At 45.0% G+C, this 19,766-nt stretch overlaps 1 protein-coding gene across 6 annotated transcripts in view; it reads left to right on the plus strand.

The window, feature by feature from the left end:
- Nucleotides 1–19,766, plus strand: part of Zfat (zinc finger and AT-hook domain containing) — a 179,930-nt gene that overhangs the window by 100,921 nt on the left and 59,243 nt on the right. For 5 of the 6 annotated variants that reach the window (XM_027950491.2, XM_027950500.2, XM_071602100.1 and 2 more), the window contains one exon: nucleotides 5,590–5,678. The exons of the other annotated variant lie outside the window; for it this stretch is intronic. In XM_027950491.2, the coding sequence (XP_027806292.1) occupies nucleotides 5,590–5,678 (89 nt within the window). The remainder of the gene's footprint in view (nucleotides 1–5,589; nucleotides 5,679–19,766) is intronic. 6 annotated transcript variants of the gene reach the window in all.

Genomic DNA, 19,766 nt, shown 5'->3' on the forward strand with positions numbered 1-19,766 from the left:
CTAAATATCCCTTCCTCTCCGGGGCCCCTGACCAGCTTGTCCGGGGGCACACCTCACCCTGTCCCCTCATCCTCCACATCAGTCTGTGCCCTTGGTCATGGGTGGGGATTCTGAGTTACTTGTTGGCACACTTGCTGCTTCACATTTAGGTGATAAACTCCATGAGGACGAGGGCTTTGTGCTCCTGTCCCCTCTCATCTGCCAGGGGCAGGTGTGGTCCTGGCACACAGTGACCACTCAGTGATGCTTGCTAGGAATGAGCACAGCCATCCAGGTGGCCATCCGTACTGCCACCTTGCCCATTTTCTGCTCCTGTTTCCTCTTGACATCCTTTCTGTCTCTCTCTACCGTCTCTCCTTACCCCTCCTGCAGACGGGCTTGTCCTCTTGTTTGGTCCACAGAGTGAAAGGACCACTGGCTCCTGACTGTGGGCTTCACCTCCGGACAGTTCCTGCACCTGGTCAGCTTGGCTCATTTGTCTACTGTGGCCTGATATCTGTGGCTAGAGTGGCGGATGGTGGGCAGGGCCAGTGACACCCACCAACACGGTGTTGGTGGTGGGAGGGAGAACATGGGAACTCATGATGGGGGCCCCTCCCGTAACGTCCACCAGCCTGCCTCACCCCTCGCACCTACTTCCCGGAGAAGTGCATAGTCCTTGCCCCACAGTGCCCACACCTTGTGAGGGCACCAGCCAGACCAGCTGGGGGCCATGCGCAGCCTCTGCATAGCTGTGGGCAGCACCGACCAGCAAGCAAAACAAACCTGTCATGAGCTAAAATTCCTGTGAGTGAGACAGATGATAAACATGATAAGATCAATAAAAATGCTGTATTACAAGGGAAATAGGAAAATATCTCAAATGTAGAGAAATTGAGATATGAAGTAAAAATGTGAAATGATTCAGTTTCAATATAAAAATATATAGGTCAAAAATGGTAGAAATGTCTCAGGGAGGATGGGGCTGTCATTTTAGGCAGGATGGCTCTGAGGGGATGCGGTGGGAAGGAAGGTGGCATTCCAGTGAAGACCTGGGGAGCAGAGCAGCAGACCATGGGGGACCTGGGAGGGGCCTGGGAGCGGAGCGGGAGTGAGTCCACCTCCAGGGCCCTCCAGCAGGGCTAGCTGAGGGCTCTGCTCTGGAGATGAGCCTCCCTCAGCTCTTTGGTAGCCTGGCTGCTTACATGCTCCTGGCTTTACAGGCATTGCCTCCTGCTGTTTCCATCTTTGAGCTTTAGGCTGGCTTAATTAGAACTGAGTCTTCCAATTGTCTCCAAGAATGTGAAAGGGAGTTAAAGGCACTGGGCACTGCCAAGTGGCCCTGGTGGCCACCATGGGGAGGGACTGCTGCTCGGTCCCCTATACACACCTGGCCTTACTCCAGGGGCTGCTTTTCAGGTGTCCAGGATCCGTGCCTATGGCCATCCTCCTACCAGGCAGTGTTAACTCCCCGCTTTTTTCTGATGAGATCTCTGCGTAGCAAAGAAGAATGAGCCCAGGGTCATACAGGGTGAGCTGGACAAAGCCAGACAGAGCGCTTACATCCCCTGCCACTGACCCCTCAGGTGGCCCTTTGAATGGACAGCCATTCTGTGCAACAAGCCACTGTTGTGTGAGTGGCACCAGTGTGTCCGTTGCTGGTTTTTTGGTCAGCTTTTTATTACCATGACCAGGAGCAACTTGAGGGAAAATTTAGTTTGGGCTCATGATTTTGAAGGACTCCATAGGCAATCAGCTGCACTGGTCTAGGCCCAAGATGAGGCAGAGGAAAGCTGCTCCCCTCGAGGCAGCCAGGAAGCAGAGGGGTTGTGGAAAGGGGCCCAGGGAAGATGAGCCCTTCCAGGGTAGCCCCAGTGACCCACCTGCTCCAGCTCTGCCCCACTTGCCTCCAGCTGCTGCCCAATTAACCTATTCAAACAACTGTGGACTGATGAGGTCACAGCTCTCAGTATGCAATCATTTTACTTCAGAACATTTCTGCATTAACAGGAGCTTTGAGTGGGGGATACCTCACATTCAAACTGTGACACTGGTGTAAATTGTTTCTTGCCTTGGGGAAGTTGTAAGGCACCAACATTAGCTGAAAGGACTGTGTGACTGTCAACAGGGTCTTTGCAGTTAAATAGACCAAGGTTTAAATCTGGTCTCTGCCACCTACCACTTTGCGACCTGGCAAATTGTTCAGGTTTTTGATCCTAGTTCCTTAACCATTAGCACCATTGGTGGGCGGTGCTCTCTGATTCGCAGACTTGGGTGCACAGTTATACTGTGTGTGTCATGGGCTGGCAGTGTTCACAGTGCCCAGGAAGTCAGTAGGCAGAACTAGCCAGGTACAATGTGTGAAAAGTGAGTGATTTTTAAAAATCAGTCTCTGTTTCTTTTCTATAATTATTTTCTTTTGCTGCGATGCTATGTGACTTGCATCCACAGGCATGTGACATTCATCTGTTGCCCTTTGAGGTCACTGCAGCCCTAGTAAATGCTAGTTTTTCCTGTCCACTTTCCTGTATTCTCAGGAGTCTCTTGATAAGAGTGCAACCTGATAATCTCACGTCATCTCTCCTTTATGACTAGTCATGAACCTGCATTCCATTATTTTAACTAGGCAGCAGCAGATCATGTCAAGTGCTCTCCCAGGCCTGTTTGATCAGGGCTGTCGCAGGTTGCTGAAAACATTGGCAGTGTTGAGTCTCCTCCTCTTAGGAGCACTCTTCTTTCCTGTCTGCTGCAGAGCTTGGAGAATCGTATATTGGCCAGGCTGACTCCTGATCTGGAGCGAGGCAACTCCATTTACACATTTCCAGTCTTCTTTTTTAGCACTTGATCTTTTACTCTTTGATCTGAGTGTTTGATTATGAGTGACAAAATATTTGTCACCTCTGAGAATGGTTCTTCAGCTTTCCCCCACTCACTGTGGTGGTGAAGGATCCAAACACCACTTTCCTCAGGCTGCCTGGCACAGGGATGGTGTATTTACATGGTGATTCATGTATCAGCAGGGAAGTGTGCGTGAATGAGGTTATACTGATGATGTGTAGAAGTGTGTGGCCTTATGTGTGAGAAAAAAAGGACACTGTATTTAATAGAAGGTTTTAGTTGCTCTCTGATGATAACTTGTTTGCTTTACATGTGCAAAATTTCCCCACGTTTTGGACGTGGAGAATCAGTAAAGTCTAATTTGTACCTGAAATGATAGTTACAATTATAGTATTGATGTTTATACCATTTGGATTTTGTAATTTTCCCCCCTGCTTTTATCAAGGGTGTTTATTCATGCAAGATGTACAAACTTTCCTCTTTGTTCCTTGCCCAGTTTAGCTTAGTAAAAAATGCATGGATATGTCCAGTCTTGCATGTACACAAGTCCTGGGGTCACCAAGATGAGCAAAACATGGTTCCTGCCTGTGGGCAGTTTATGGCAGCCCCTGAATTGTAATTGGGTGATTATAGTGCTGTATAAGGAAACCTAGACTGAGGTATATGGCTGGTGTGTAGGGGCTGGCTTTTGGCCAGACAATGTCTTTGCTAGAGAGATGTTGTTCAAATTGAGTTTTGAGTTAAAGAATGGCCTGATGCTGAAAGACTGCATCCCAGCCATGGAAAACGTCAGCAAAATCTCAGGGGTCCGAGACCGCAGAGGTAGGCCTATAGTTATGAGAGGTGAAGTAGCTGTGTTAACAAAGCTCATATACAGAGGGGACAGGCACAAGAGGAGGTCACAGAAAGAGGGAGTTAGTTCTGATTCTGGAGGACCTTCTGTGTTGTGCTCTGGAACTTGAGCTGTTCTGCATTTGGGCCTGTTGCTGGGTTATGTGGGAAGGAAGTATGTGTGATGGATGATGGACAGTGGATGGCTGGATGGTGGATCGATGGGAAGGTCTCACAAAGGCAAAGACACCAGCTTAGGGGCTCTTGCGATTGTCTAGGAAAGGAATGAGGAGGATCCAAACCAGTGTGAAGGTATAGAAACAGAAATAGACAAGACATGTTGAGTTGTTAGGACATGAAATCAGATGCTGAAAATAATAAATACATACAGTGAAAGTTAAGGCCATAACGATGCTGAAAAATGCCACCAGGTGTCTGACTTGGTGGTCATGTGGGTGCTGAACTGGGAGGACTGGAGGTGGAGCCTATTTGGTGAGGAAGATAACAAGTCTACCTCAGGACGTTTGGAGCAAGCCAGTAGAGTTGGATACTTAAGTCTCGGGTTTGGGGAAGAGATCAGAGTAGTGTAGACTTTGGCATCAAAGGATTATAAAAACCTGTGGGGGACAGTCATATGCAAGGATGCTTGCTGAATGAAAAGAATAGTTGTGTGGCTGGAACACTGTGGAACATCATGGTGTAAAAGAAAGTGGACAGGAACCACCTCAAAAATACTCAGAATGAATAGTCAGAGCCCCAGAGAGGTGGAGTGTCATGGGTCCAGAGATTTCCAGAGCATGGACTGACAGCAGTCACACTCAGTAGAGCTGTCCTCTACAGTCAGGCCTGAAAAATCCACCACGGGCTGGGCCCCCTGGAGCTCACTGGTTACCTTGGTGAGAATGGGGTTTGCAGCCTGCTGCTGGCAGCAGACAGTTTTGGTTGGATTCAGGGGTGCGCAGCTGGAGAGCACAGAGGTTGCAGCTGTAGACAGCCACACAGTTGGCCTGAGAGGGCAAAGAGGAGAGCACTCAGAAGAGCCAGTGTTGCTGGGAGCCATGCTGCAGGGAGATAGTTGTGTTCCCAGGATGCTTGCGCCTTGGGAAGCTGATGGTGAACGGTTTATTGCTATGGGAAGTAGGACATATTTCTGTTTGGCTGCATGCATTTGTATTGTTGCAAATGGAGATTTTATTTACACTAATCAGGAACAAGTAATTTAGGATGCCTTGTTTATCCATTAATTTGTTTTACATGTTGGCCTGTTCATCCCATTATTGAATATTTAAATATTGCTGAAACGTTAATCTTCCCAAGAGAGCGGTGCTTTATATACTCTCTGTAGTCTTCTTTCTAGCATTCCCCCAACAACGCTGTTTACACTCCTAGCAGCTTTAGCAGTTCTGTGACACAAAGCTTGCTGCTTGAAGAATGCCATTCTGCAGCTTCCTCTGATTCTCAGGATCCCATCTGAGTTCCTGAGTGAGATGCTCAGGCCCTTGACATTCTAGCCCCCAAACCCAGGCTCAGCTTTTGACTTCCTGCAGACCTCAACCTCAGGGTTCCAGAGGAAGATCCAGCTGCTCCATTTTCTTGACTTCTGGCTCTCACCTATGTGTACCCCTCCTCCTCTTTGCCCTCTCTCCAGGTGGCTGGGCACACCCCGCTCTTTCTTTAGGAGCCTGCTGAGTGTCGATGTGGGGTTGGGGAGTTCCTGGTGGACCTGGCTGTTCCTTCTGCAGCGGCGGGCTCCTTTCCAGTCCCACCTGTCAAAGACTGAGCATCCTGCGTTGCATCTGTACACTTCCTTCCTGTCCCCACCTGAGATGCTGGCTCCCACCTGGCAAGGGACACCTGCGTGTACCCGGTTCCATGCCTGGCCCTCATTCACATGTAGGGGCTGCCGGCCTGGTCCTCACCTTGTCCTCCGCTTCTTTCCAGGGAAGCAGTTCAAGTGCACAGTGTGTGACTACACGGCAGCCCAGAAGCCACAGCTGCTGCGGCACATGGAGCAGCATGCCTCCTTCAAGGTAAGGGGACGTGGGGAGGTGAGGTGAAGGTGCTGGCTGGAAATGACTGCTTTTGGGCATCACCTTTGCTTTTCAGGCCCCTTAGCTGTCACACCCGGAGTCCAAGGAATGCCTCGGTTTCCTCCATGCTCTCTTCCTGGAAGTTGTGGCATTTCTCTCTTCCAAGACAAGGAAAAGTGTGTAAAAGGATGCAAACAGAAGACAAGACTCATTTTTACCATAAAAACAAAAACCAGTGATTTAGAGGAGAGAGTGCAGCTTTAGGGATACATATTTGTGTCTTCAGACCTGAATTACTATTGTAAGTGTATCACCTGGTGAAACAGGTGTGACGAGACCCAGCTGTCAGGACGTTTGAGAGCAAGAGGCATAGCCCTCCATTGACCAGCATATGGCAGGACTCCGGAGATGATTGCCTTCTGTATTCTTTTATTACCTCCAAATGACATTTCCTTAATATAGGCCACAGTATCCACGTGGTCACTGCTCACGGTGCAATTACTGAGCATCAGAACTGTGGTCCAGTAATTCCTTCTCTAAAAATGTCTGCTCATCACTTAGGGCAACATCACCCTTAAAGTCACTTCTGCTGCTGCTCCTTCTGGTGGTCTACACAGGGGGACATGGCCTCATCAGGATCTGCAAATGAGTTGCTCTAACATGATTTTTGAAATGGTGTCTACTGTGAAATCCCAGAGAATCTAAGGTCTGGAAGGGACCGGGGTTCACCACGCTCACAGTTTGCATTTATTGAGCATCTCTTATGTGCTGCTACTATGCCAGGAGCTAAATGTCTAGCCACTCAGATCTTCTCCATGTAGGTACTGTCACCCTGTTGGAGAAAAGAAGAACCCGAACAACAGAAATCAACTAGTGACCCTTATTCTTTTCTGTCATACACGTCTCCTCATATGAAGTGGCCATTGTCACATTGACTCACCCATGCTCACCACTTGTGAAGTGACAAGGACCTTTCCCAGCAGCAAGCCCATGCCTCGCTCAGAGCTACCTGCGAAACATGAATTCTCATGCTTTCTCCTTTTAGAGTTGAAGAAGTTAAGTGGCTCAGGGTGAAGGGATGATATGCTTTCAAAACCCAGCAGTGAAGGAGCTGGCTTTGGCCTTCATCTCTCACTGTGGTCCTGTGCTCTTCTTCTTGCATCTTCTCAGTTATTTGTGCCCGGAAATTGGGAGAGGACTAGAAACAGGAAGGCCATTGCAGCCTGTTGCTTATGTAGCTGCTTTTGACATCTATAATGAACACGGGTTCTTAGGAAGGACTCACGTGTCATCTGGGGGAGTGTTGCAGTGTCTAAATTGGGGAAGGTCTTCAGTGTTATGCATAATTTGTATACAAGAAAATTAAGAGTTTTATTTCACATTTCACAGCCCCAAGGTGTGTTTCTTTGGGAGACCCCAGCTTTTCTGGATTAGTGAAGTTATTAGCTAGAAAGTAGAGAACCCAGACAGCCGTTGCTACACAGATGGGGAATGTGGACCCAGCAGAGTCAGTTACCGCCACAGCTGCTGAGCATTGGCAGGCTTGGCTTCCAGGCCGTGGTTTTCAGTGTGGACATTTCTCTTTCCTGACCAGACCCAGCTGAAGCAGTGTTTCTGCCATGAAAACCTGACTGTTTTCTTTCTAAGATTGTGGATCCTTTGGTTCACGTGCAAAGGAGGAGGATTTGGAGATGATTTTAGTTAAGTTCACTGATGTGTGGTTATGACTTTTTTCTGCTGTCACACAGTTGGTGTCCAGGATACTGGGCCTGGAGCTGCTATGGCTGAGCCAATTCTGGGAAGACTCAGGCCTGAGTGAGGAATACTGAAGCCGTCCTTGGTCCCTTCACCCTATAAGTCAGGGAACTTCCCTGTGCTGGTTGGTTTAGGTGGTGTTTCCCAGTTAATCAGGTTTAACATGACAAAATGAAATTGCTCCATGTGGAGCACCTCATTCCACACAGTGGCTATTGTTCTTTCCCTGTCTTCTCTCCTTCCCACCCCTATATTAGCTTTCTTTGGCTGCTATAATAAATTACCACCAGTTCAGTGGCTTAGGACAGTACACACTTACTATCGCACAGTCCTGTAATTTAGAAGTCTTGCCAGCGTCTCACTAAGATGGAGTCAAGGTATTGGCAGGCTGTGTTTTCCTCTGGCTGCTCCAGGAGTAGAGCCATTCACTTGCTCCCTTGCTTCTACAGGCCACTTGCCTTCCTCAGCGTGTGGCCCCTTCCTCTGTCTTTCAAGCCAGCAACACAGCGTGTCTCAGCATGTCTTCTCCAATTTGTCTCTGCTACGGCGAAGACCCTGTAATGACACTGGGCCCACTCACATTCCCAGGGTAGTGTCCCCATCTTAAGATAGAAGATTAACAACCGTATTCCACCCACAGTGTTAATTCCTCTTTGCCATGCAAGGTTCCCTGTTCATAGGTTTCAGGGATTAAGACATAGACGTCTTTGGAGGGGTACTATTCTGCCAATGGTGTTCCTCCACATTTTTTCCTTTCACATCTACTTTATCATAGAACATTTTCATCGAGGTCAGGAAATACTTGGTATTGTGTTAGCTCTTCATGACTGTAATGAAATACCTGAAGAAATCACCTTAAATGAGGATAGATGTACTTTGGCTCAGTTTAGGAAGTTTTGGTCGTTGTCTCTTGACCCCATTGCTCTGGGCTGGGGGTGAGATAGAACATGGCAAGATGGGTGTGATAGAGCAGAGCTGCTCATGTCATGGTGAAGCAGAGAGGGAGGGAGGGAAGAGGATCTGGGGACAAAATACAGTCCCCAATGGCATGCCCAAGGACCCACTCCCTTCAATTAGGTCCCACCTCCCACAGTTTCCATCTCCTCCCAGTAGTCCTTTCAAAGTATGAAGCCATCAGAGGGTTAATTCAGTGATGAGGCTGGAACCCTCATGATCCAGGGACTTCCCAAAAGCCTCACCTCTGAATATTGCTACACTGGGGACCAAGCCTTCAACACATGAGACTTTGAGATGCTTTCCAGATTCAAATCATAACAACATGCATACATATTCCATGACAGTATTAAACATTACTAACAAATCAAGTTTCTTTGGCCTCAGAATCCTTAGATACTGATGTACTCTACTTGGTTTATAAGATGAAACCAATTAACTTTTCTAGATATAGAAATATAATTTGTAATGTATAGTTTGTGACATGTTTTCTGTTTATTTTATTCTTTTAGGCATACATGACAGTAGAGTGTATTTTGACATATGTACATGGAGTATAACTTATTCTAATTAGGATTCCATTCTATATGTTCACTAAAGATGATTTTGAAAATGTTTCTTGATTTCTTTCCTTATAGACTTCTTAAATGCAGGTTTTGGATGTGTCTGAGGTTATATAGTGCATGCAGATTCTTTCTGCTGGAGATCACAGCATCAGCTTGATATCCTGATAAAGCTCTGCTGGAGAAAGTGGCTGGCTGAGTGTCCAGCAGGTTTGCTAAGAATCCTTTACCTCAGAGTCAGGTAGAGTAATCTCCCAAAGACAAGGCTGGACTATTAATTGTAATGTTGCCATTTTACCGTCATCTCACAGGCATTTCTAAAAACATTTAGAAACTGCTTTTAATGGCTGCTTAAGGGTAAGTCTCACAGTTAACCATGCTCCTCATTTCGATACTTTGGTTGTTTCTGGTTTTTCTGTTAGAAATAACTCTGCACTGGACATGTTCAGACTGAAAGCATTTCTGTGTGATCCTAAAATCTAAAGGGCTTTGAAACACAGAATGAAGCCCCTTAAATCACTGGAATTTATAAACAGTAAAGGTGTTAACAGGAACTTCTTGCAGCTGCAATTAAAATGCGTTCCCTAGGGTGGAGCTAACACTTTCAGTCTTAGAGAAGGGCCAGAGAAGATATTGGGCAAGATGGACTGCTGCTGAGCCAGGGATCTTTAAAGAGAAATGGCTTTTTCCTTCTGTGTAGCTGTTCGACTCCTTGCTTTCTTGTTGATAAATGAGTCTGCAAGCTGTTCTCTAAGGTGGTGTGGGCGATAGAGGGGCATTGCTTGTGGAGTTCTCACCTTCTCTCTGTTAGGCTCTCATGGCCCATGACTGTTGAGAGGAATGTTCTCAGTGACAGAGCTGGTTGATGCAGTGACAGTCGCCTTGCACAAAAGTGAAAAGTGCCTGCTTTAAGTAAAGCTGTGTCTTTTCAATTAAAGAGGATATGCTTCTTTTTGCTACCATGTATATGTCATTTCAAACTAAATTTGAGGGTTCATTTTATCTTCTATTCACTTGTGCGGCTGGATTGTAATTATTGATTCTGGAAAAAATAGGTGTGCTATTTTCTTTCTGGTCATGAGAGACATTGAGGTTGGGGAGCAGGTACAAAGAGAGGGGGGTGGGAGGCAGGAAGGAGAGAAACAGACACATGTTAGGTTGGCTTGTATCACAGCCCACACAGAATGCTTCTTCACGGTGGTGCCATTTTAGCTGGTTTGGGTCACTCTGCCTCCCTCATGGGGTTGCTTGGGAGCTTAATTGATTAGCTCATTCATTCCAGGAAATGGCTAGATTTCTTTTAGCATACTTGTTAGATATCAGTCTGAGAATGGTATTTTAAGATAATACTTTTCAAAAGCCAAGAAGAAAATATTGAACAGCTGGAATTATTCTTATTTTCCTGTGGTGTTGGCTTTGTGTGTCTTGCTGATTTGAATGGTTGTCTTGTATAAGCAGAGGTTGGGAAAAGCATAGGTCACCAAGAAGGAAATAGCTCTTGGCTACATGATGAAACACCCAGCTTCACTGATAGTGCGGTTTTACTTTTCTTTTTACTAAGATTTTATTTTTTACTTGGATTGGCAAACATTCAGAACTTTGAGAGCACCCTCTATTGATGAGACCTTTGAGGAATGGGCTCTTTCCATACATAGCTGATCGCTCTGTAAATGGCCTACAACTGAAAATGGCCATGCCCCTGTGGAGGTCAGTTTGGCAGAATCTCTCAAAATTGCAAATTCATATAGCCTGACTTAGCATTGACACTTGTAAGAATTTATCTTCTACAGATACAAGTAGCAGATTTGAGAAATATATCTACATATGCATAACTGTGTAGTTATGCATATATAGGTATGATAACTATGCAGGGCCAGTCAATGGAAACAACAGAAACGCCTAGGCTAGGGTAAGGGCTAAATAGAAACGGGGCGTCCATACACTAGTATGCTTGCAGACACTAAAAAAGAGTACCAAAGCACTGTGCTTACTTTATACAAAGACATTTATCATATATAATGAAGTACATAAAAGGAAGGTTAGAAAGGGCAAAACTGTGTTGTATTACTCATGTTGCTTTAAAGGCTTTACAAGAATTTATAAATAAACAAACATTTGTGTCAGTGTTCATCCCAGCACCCGGGAGGGGGGTGAGGGTGGGGCAGAGGAAAAAAACAGGTGAAGGTTGAAACTGGCTACATGGAAGACAGGTCTGCGTAAGACCTTCTAGCTGTGTATAATTTTTGAACTATGTGAATTGAATGTTTACCTATTCAATAACTTTAAGTTAAGAGCAGCAACATTTAAGTAAAAGTGATATCCTAGAAACTACCCAAAATCAAAACAGAGTATAAATATGTTCTCATTCATCTCATCCTATGGAGGTAGTGGTAAAATGCCTGTGAGAATTTTGGTGAGATTCTGTTTCGCATTTGAAAATCTCAGAGCAATGAGATCTTAGAAAAGCATAGGATTTAGAACCAGATAAGGTTCAGTTCCTGGCTGTGCTGCTTGCAGGCTGTGTTTATTTAACTTCTTTCTATATGTTTTATTATCTGAAAAGTGCGGATGGTGATCTCTATCTCCTGGAGTTGGAGGTATTAAAGGGAATATCATTTTTATGAGGAGATGATATAGTACATGGTACCTGGTGGGCAAGCAGAGAAAGTTGGCTCCTCTTTCCCTCCCCTGTCTCTTGAAAATTACTCCAGTTTCCCAAAAGAAGTGAAGCAAGAAGTATAAACCAGCCTGATCATGTTCATATTCTTTTTGGTGAGATTAAATTGTGCTTAAAATACGCTAAATATTTTTTCCAGGTGTTAAGTTCTCCTGTTTATTTGCTTTACACACTGATGCCGTTTTACTTTGTAGAGTTGTTGGGGTCATTGGCTTTGGAGTTAGGCAGACTGGGGTCAAAATCTGGATGCTGCTACCTACAAACTTACTAGTTGACCTTTGGGGTCCCTTTGCCTTTGAATAGCTGGCTCCTTTGGAAAATGCGAATGATGATATGGGTGTTTCCAGGACTATTTTAGGAGGAGTTGCCCTGAGGAAGCTGCCCAGAAGGAGTGTCTGCATTCAGGGTAGGCAGGCTTGGCCTCCACCCTGCTGAGGCCACTCTCCTGGAGGAGGTCCTGGGGACGCCTCAACTTGCCCTCTCTGTATAGTGCCGGGGGCTTTCTTCTTAAAGGCCTCTGGCCCCTTTCCCACCACACTTGCTCTCCTCCAGCTCTAGTCAGCGTTGGGATCACTACGGGCTTTTGGCAAATGTGTGCATGAGGGCTTCTGAACCTCTGAACCCAGAAGGGCCCAGCCAGCTTCCTCTACCCAGGCACTTCCCATGTGGTCCAGACGTGGGGCTCCATGGGGCACAGTCTGATAGCCCTTGCCCTGCATTTGGAACTCGATGAACAAAGGCCCTGTTTAGTTATTTACATTTAAAATGTGTTCTCATAAACAGCCTAGAAGGGCATCTTACTTGTGTGTGTGCCCACATGTGTAATCTTGTATATGTGTCTGGGTAACTAGTCTGATAATCACTACTTTTTACTTAGAGCTCTTAATCCATTTGTCTTTAATGGGATATAAACATATTTTATGTTTGGATTTAACAGTACCATCTTGCTATTTATTTTCTCTGTCCTGTCAGGTCTTTTCCCCCTCCTCTTTTCTGGCTTCTTTTGGGTGAATCATATTTTTTCATATCCCATTTTATCTCCTCTATTGACTTTTTATTTTAGATGTTTATGGGTTACAGAAAAGTTTTGAAGGCTATAGGAGTGTTTTTCTATATCCCACACCCAGTTTCCCCTGTTGTTGCCATTTAATATAAATATGGTAGATTCAACAACTGATGAACCAATATTAATATGTCGTTACTAACTAAAGTCCATATTTTGTTCAGGTTTCTTTGGTTCTTACCTAATCTTTTTTTCTGCTTTTGGATCTCAGTAGGCTACCATATTGCATTAGTTGTCATGTCATTTCAGGTCCTGTTTGCAATTGAAAGTTTCTCAAAGTTTCACTTTTGAGGACCTTGGAAGTTTTGAGGAACCCTGGTCAAATGTTGTATTGAATATCTTTTTGGGGGGATATTTTTGACATTCAAACTGCGTGTGTGTATGTGTGTGCTTTTGTGGTTGCTGTGAAGATTACATTATCTTTCTTTTAGCATAGTCTAGTTTCCCCGTAGTATGCTACTTCATGAACAACGTCACTCTAGTTCATATTACTTACTCTCCTCCTATGTTTTTTCTCTTGTCAAATATATTACTTATGTTATAAACTCCTCAATACAGTGTTGTTTTTTGCCTTAATCAACAAATATTTTAGAGATCTGTCAAACATACACATGAAAATATAATTTTAAAAGCCTTAGAATAAAAAATAAATAAAGTTTTAGAACTTAATTTAAAAAATTAATAAGTGCAGATGTAAATTTACCTGCACGTTTATCCTTTCTGGTGTTCTGCATTTTTCCCTTTTAGGCCTGGGCTTCCCTGATACATGTTCCTTTGGCTTGGAGAACTTCCTCTAGTATTTCTTAAATGCTGGTGTGCACAGTTCACTTCCCTCAGTTTTTGTTTAAAACTGTCTTTACGTTTTCCTATTTGAAAATGGCTTTACTTTTAAAAGAGAATTTTGATGATTGCAGATTTCTAGGGAAACATCACTCTGAAGATGTTTTCCATTACTTGTTGTCCTTCAGTATTTCTAACCTTTTAACCTTTATTATTATACCCCTGTGTGTAAAGGGTCTTTTCCCTCTGGATGTTTTAAGATTTTCCTGTTTTTATTTATTTATTTTTGGTTTTCATTATATTAATGTCAGTGAGTCCAAGTGTGGTTTCCTTTACTTGGGGTTTGCTGAGCTCTTGGATCTGTGGTTTGATATCTTTTATCAGGTGAACCATTCTCTGTCATTTTCTCTTTAAATCCTTCTCTGTTTTCATTTGTTCTCTCTTTCCTTCTTGGCACAATAATATCCCATATATTTAACTGATCTTATCACACATCATTCAGACAATCGTTCATTCTTGTCTTTGTGCTGCAGTGATTTCTGTTGACCTTTCTGCAAGGTTATTTACCTTTTCTTTTGATATGTTTGCCCTGCTATGAAAACTATCAGCTGAATTATTCATTTTCAGTGTTTGAAATTCCTAGTATTTTACTTTTTTTAAAAAAAATAGTTTTTATTGTTTTGCTAAATTTATTCATCTGTTCATGCATGTTTTCCCTTTTCCCCCAGAGCCTTTATCACAGTTATTTTAATGTGTGGATCTAATAATTTCAACATCTGGGCCATCTGTGCATCAGTTCATAGAAACTCTTTTTCTTGATTTGAGGTTACATTTTCTCAATTCCTTCCTTGTCTTGGAATGCTTAATTGAATGCCAAATATTTTGTGTGAAAAAATAGTAGAGGCTGAGGTAAACATTTTGCATGGAAGAGTGAATGTTCTTACTGTGGGGATTGTGCAGAAGAGTCATGGTGCAGGCCACCTGCCTGCTTTCCTTTGGGAGGCCTGCTTACAAGCTTGGCCCTTGGCTGGTGTCTGGGAACTTGTACTTCATAAGAGTTCCCAGTACTCTGATGGATAAGATGAGCTTCCGCTGTCCACGTGGTACAGGAGGGTGGTTCATGCTGAAGACCTACTTCTCTTTTAAGAAGTCTGGAATTTTGGTGCATGTAAGGCAGAGAGTGCCCACGTGATCAGCCCCCAATAAAATCCTGGACAGTGAACCTCTGGTTAGCTCCTCTAGTTGCACCTTCATATGTGTTGTCATCGCCTACTGCTGGGGAAAATCAGTGTGTCCCATGGGACTGTTCTAGGAGAGGACTCTCAGTTTGCACCTGGTTCCCCGGGCTGTGCACCAGGGATCTCATCCCTTAACTGATCTAGCTTTGACTTCTTTAGCTTTAACAAATTGTGTGTTGGATCCTGTGAGTTCTCTCAGTGAGTTGTTGAACCTTGAGGTAGTTTTGGGGTGCCTCAGCACAGGAGTACGTAAGTCTAATGTGTAGTTGAGTTGGATCTGGGCTCTGTAGGTCTCGAGCTGGTCGTCCCCCCTCTGCCCGCCATCTGCAGCTGTTCTGAATACTTGATCAGGACCTTCCTTCCAGCAAGGCTGAGCATCTGATCACCAGTGAGACTCCAGCAAGCGCTCTGTCGCCTGGCTGGCTGCTGGCTTTCTCTCTACGGGGCTTTAAGAGACTTACAGGCCAGCCTCCAGCTTTCATGTCGCCAGAGCTCCTGCTTCTCCAGCCCTGCTCTGGCTCCCATGCCTTGGGAATTCTCTCCTGTCTTCTGCCAGCCCAGCTGGAGAGGCTGCAGTGCACTGGGTGAGTCTGTGGACTTTGTAAAGGAGGGAGGCTTTCTCCCCCAGCCTGTGTCTGGTGACGGTCTATGCGTCACAGGGATGAGGTGGATAGGCCACTGTGCCAGTCATGAAAGAAGCCATGGGTTTCATTTCTTCTCGGCATTTTATTCCTTTTCTGGATTTAGCTCACTTAAGTGCCTTTGTGTTCTCAGCAATCTGATGGATTTTAGAAAAAGTCTTGCATGCTTTTAGTGTGGGAGTGATGGTCCTTTATGGTTCTCCACAGCCTAACTGGAGCAGAAACTTGCCCTCTCCCCGTGATTCTGACAGTGCCTACCATTGTGCCTGAGCGGTGTGGGTGCCGCAGTGTTCACCTTGCCCTCTCCTGCCTGCCCTGACACGTAGCTCCTCAGCTGCAAGTCAGGAGCCAGGAGAGCAACTGAGCAGCAGCTTGACACAGGTGTGAGAGTCCCAAGTGGACGCAAGGTCACCAGGGCAGCCTCCACATGGCACTACCCTTGTGCAGGGCAGGGAGGACCTGGAGATGCAGGGCCCCTGAGGAGTATGAGCAGGGGAGAAACCCCGGCGTGCAGGTGGGAGGCTGCCTCCTTCTTACAGTAGATAGCCTTTCCTGACATTGGATGCCACACGGCACTTCAGCCAGGTGGCCTCAGGATCCAGCCCTGCCACTTTCTCCCTGTGTGGTCTTGGACAAGTGCCCTAGCCTTTGTAACTTACCTGTCATGTGGGGAATGGGGGCAGCACCCTTCTGAGTATATTGAAACTAGTAGGGAAGCAAGTGACGAGGACTCGGCACATGGCTCTCAGACACTGGTTCCCAGCAGAGGCCTCCTGGCTTCGTTGGCTGCTTCCTCTTCTCTGCACACTTGTCCTGACTGCACTTCTCTCTCCCTCCATCCTGCCTTTGTCTCACATACTTGGTTGTGGCAGCCTCTGCTGCTCAGAGTTGAAGTCACCTGTTTCCATGGACGTGTTACCCTCCCTCATGATGTGACTGACCACAAAGGTCTGTCCTTTGACACAGAACCTTGTGCCAGGTGTGCCTTTCACATGGAGTTCTTAGTAACTGGACCTCAGCTCTGTGTTCCCCTCCTGCTTGTCCTGCTGCTGTGCCCTCTAAATCTGACTCTGCAAGAGGGTCACCCTGCACATGCCCCCTTCTCTCTTGTCACTGCCCTCCCTGTTTCCTTAGTTGCACTCAGAGACATCACAAGGCCCTGACACTGGAAGGAGCTTGCACATTGGCTGTTTCCTCTTGTGAGGTTTCAAGGGCACCAAGACATTCTTGGAGAGCAACTAAAAAATGTGGTGTGTGAATGCATAAGTCTGCAAAAGAAGAAGACCTCAGGCTGAAATCAGCAGCTTTGAAACCTGCACTTTTAGGAACTGCTGTGTGACTTAGTGCTGACCCTCCCTTCCTACCTGAGACTTGGCCAGTGGACGGAGAGCTGCGGTCCTTCTGAAGGACAGATCCATCTTCTCTCTTGTAGCCAGATACCTCATAGGTGTAGGCAAGTTTGGGAAAACAGCCAGGGCTATCATATGGACAACCACAGTTAAATTTATGTTTGACAGGTGTCTAAATTCAGTTGAATCCTCAAAAATTCATGCTGTGAAACCAAAGGACTCTATTGCCTGTTGCAATTTAAAATTTACATGACTATGGTATTTTGATGAACTTTCCTGAGGATTCCATGTGGAGGATGTCGTACTGCAGTCCGGTATTCAGGATTTTAGGGACAACAGAAAGACAAATATGTGCTTTTTTTCTTTCTTTCTTTTTTTTTTTTTTTTTCTCGTGAAAAGCATATGAAGTATTTACTCTTTGGTTCAGCACATCCTTTTCAGGTCCCAGGCACTTCTATGTCGGGCTCTCTGCCAGGCTGGGAGCCTGCAGGGGGAACTTGTGTTGGACAGACTCACAGGTCTCAGCAGAGCCACATGTGCATCTTGAGGAATAGCAAATACGTTGAGTGCTGCAAGAGAGCTACATACCAAGGACTCTGGGAGGTCAGGAGACCAGCAGATTAACTCTTTAGCTTCACCAGCTTTAAGTCATGATGTAACTGGGGTAATATAATATTATCCTATTGTGTGAACCTATAGCTTTAAAAACCTGCAGAGAGCTCTATGTTGACTGTCATCCACCTCTTGTTGCCTTCCTGATATAATGGAATGGATCACAAAGGCCTTCCTGATGTGCTCATGTGAAGCCAAAATGAGTTACACATACAAAAGTTGTGGGCACATGAGCTCACACAGTGCACGAGGGGGCTTAGATGCTAAATCACACAGAGGTGGTGTTTGGATGAAGTCAGTCAAGGCTGTGGCTGCATGAGCAGTTCACTTGAGGTTTTCATTCTAAGGAGAGCAACTGAGTGACAGATGATCTCAAATAAGCAGAATGTTTGGAAGGCACACACTGGTAAGCAATTCAGATTCACAACCTGAAAGTCCAAGTTCTCAGAGTGCTGTGTCATCTGCTCTGCTTATGGCATTGTGATTTTATTTATATTACAATTTCTGTTACCCAGGAGATGGTTTTATCTTTCCATGCAAAAGTTCTACCACAAGGCAGAATGTTTCAATGTCTAGTGTCAGAATAAGGAAGATGGACGGACCTTTTACAGCAGCCACATGCCTGATAGTACAGCAGGTGTTTTATGTGCATTTTTTTATCCTGAAAGCCCCTACACAGTAGGCATTAATATCACATTTTATGAACAAGCAAACTGAGGCCCAGAATCTAGTTAAGTAATATGCTCAAGAGTCACACAGTTGTCAAATGGTTGCACAGGGATTTTGACCTTGTGTCTTTATGGACAGTTTCTCTCTATCCATTAGTCTAGGGTTTCTCACTTTCAAGCAAAGCAGAGGGACATTTTTACCCCTTTTTCCTTTTTTCCGCCATTACCGTCTTGATTATATAAGCCTGCAGTTATATGTGTAGCTATCAAAATGCAAGCAAAATCTTTAAGCAGAATGCTGACTGAGTGTGAAGTTAGCAGTCAGAAAACTTTCCAAGTTCAGGGGAAATCACTGAACCCAGGGGCAAAGGCTAAGATGTAAAGTGTGGGGTTTTATTAGTGGTGTTTGTTTTGCTTTTCAGTTCTGAATTTTCAGGACAGTGAAGAATTGGAGATTCTCTTGTTTCCTTTGATTGTGGCATGTGTGTAGGAGGAAGAAGGATGGTGGGAGGTGGGGGCAGTTAGGAGGGGCCATTTTTAAAACTGCTTTCAACTGAAAAGTCTCTGCTAAAAACCTTGGTTTCATCTTCAGCTCCATGTGCTTTAGATTTTTAAAGCATCTTTGGAAAAAATGAAAATCAGATAGCTTCACGTTAAATTAAAATCTTGTCTATCTAAGAGTGTGCAGTATATTCTCTGGAAATATTACATTTTTGACAGCAGAGGTGATTACCAAAAAAATCAATAATCAGAGAATGCTAAAGAGTCTTCTAAGCTCTTGCATGAAAAGCAATTAGTGTGGATTGATTTACTGTTATTTATTGTGATGAGATAATTGCCTCAGTGCAAGCCATCTTTGAACTTGTGGTGCCCCATGGTTTAAAACATTTATTCTTTTAAATTGTTTAATTTGTTTCTGGCCTTATTTTAAAACCTGGCTTTTTCTGTCTGGATCTTTGCTCCAGTTTTGGTTTTGTTTCTGTTGTCATTGACCCTGAATGGAGCTCAGTTCCAACTTTATGCTCTCAAGTTTGAAAATCCTAAGAGATGGGGGTGGGGGGGGGGTGGGAAGAAAGGAAAAAAGTCATGAGACTTTTGTTCCCTGGCCAAGGGAACTTGACCTTGAGCCACTCAGATTTCAGGAGGGCTCAGGTTACAAACAAGTGTGGCGTACAAAACTCTGCCTGAACTGTACTTGGCCATTGGACAAGGAGAAGGGGGTGATCTTTTCATTCACATGGAGACCCTGTAAACATCATCCTTACTTTGGAACTCAGTTCAAACACCTTTATAGGCTTACCATCAGGAACACCGGCTCCGGGAAACCTGCTGCCCTCCTGGTGCTCTTTGTGGTGTGGTGTTTTCACATCTCTTTGCTTGTGTCTCTTTCTCTGTCTTCTTCTCTCTGCAGTGACTGTCAGTGCATCATGAGGCTCTCTGTGTTCCTGTCACATCAGGGTCAGCCATGTGCCCCTTGCCCCACCCCTCTTTGTGTTTGCAGGTCTGATTTCCTACTGAGCTCAGGCAGAGGAGGAGGTGAGGAAGGATTCCACTTGCAGATGCATTTGGGGAACTTCCCTTAAGAGTACCACCATGCATCTTATCATTTGCCATCTTGGTCCTTGTTCTTGTGAGTGTGTATATTTTTATTTTTTGATTAGCTCACCTGCCAATTCAGGGGAACAGATGCAATCTTTGGAGACTGGCCTGGTGACCAGTGTCTTTTGCTATTTGAGCCTGCACATGACTCTGCCAAAATGCCTCTAAGGAGGATGAGAGCAGACACTG

Source organism: Marmota flaviventris, chromosome 15 (genome assembly GCF_047511675.1).
Source record: "Marmota flaviventris isolate mMarFla1 chromosome 15, mMarFla1.hap1, whole genome shotgun sequence".
Lineage (NCBI taxonomy): Eukaryota > Metazoa > Chordata > Mammalia > Rodentia > Sciuridae > Marmota > Marmota flaviventris.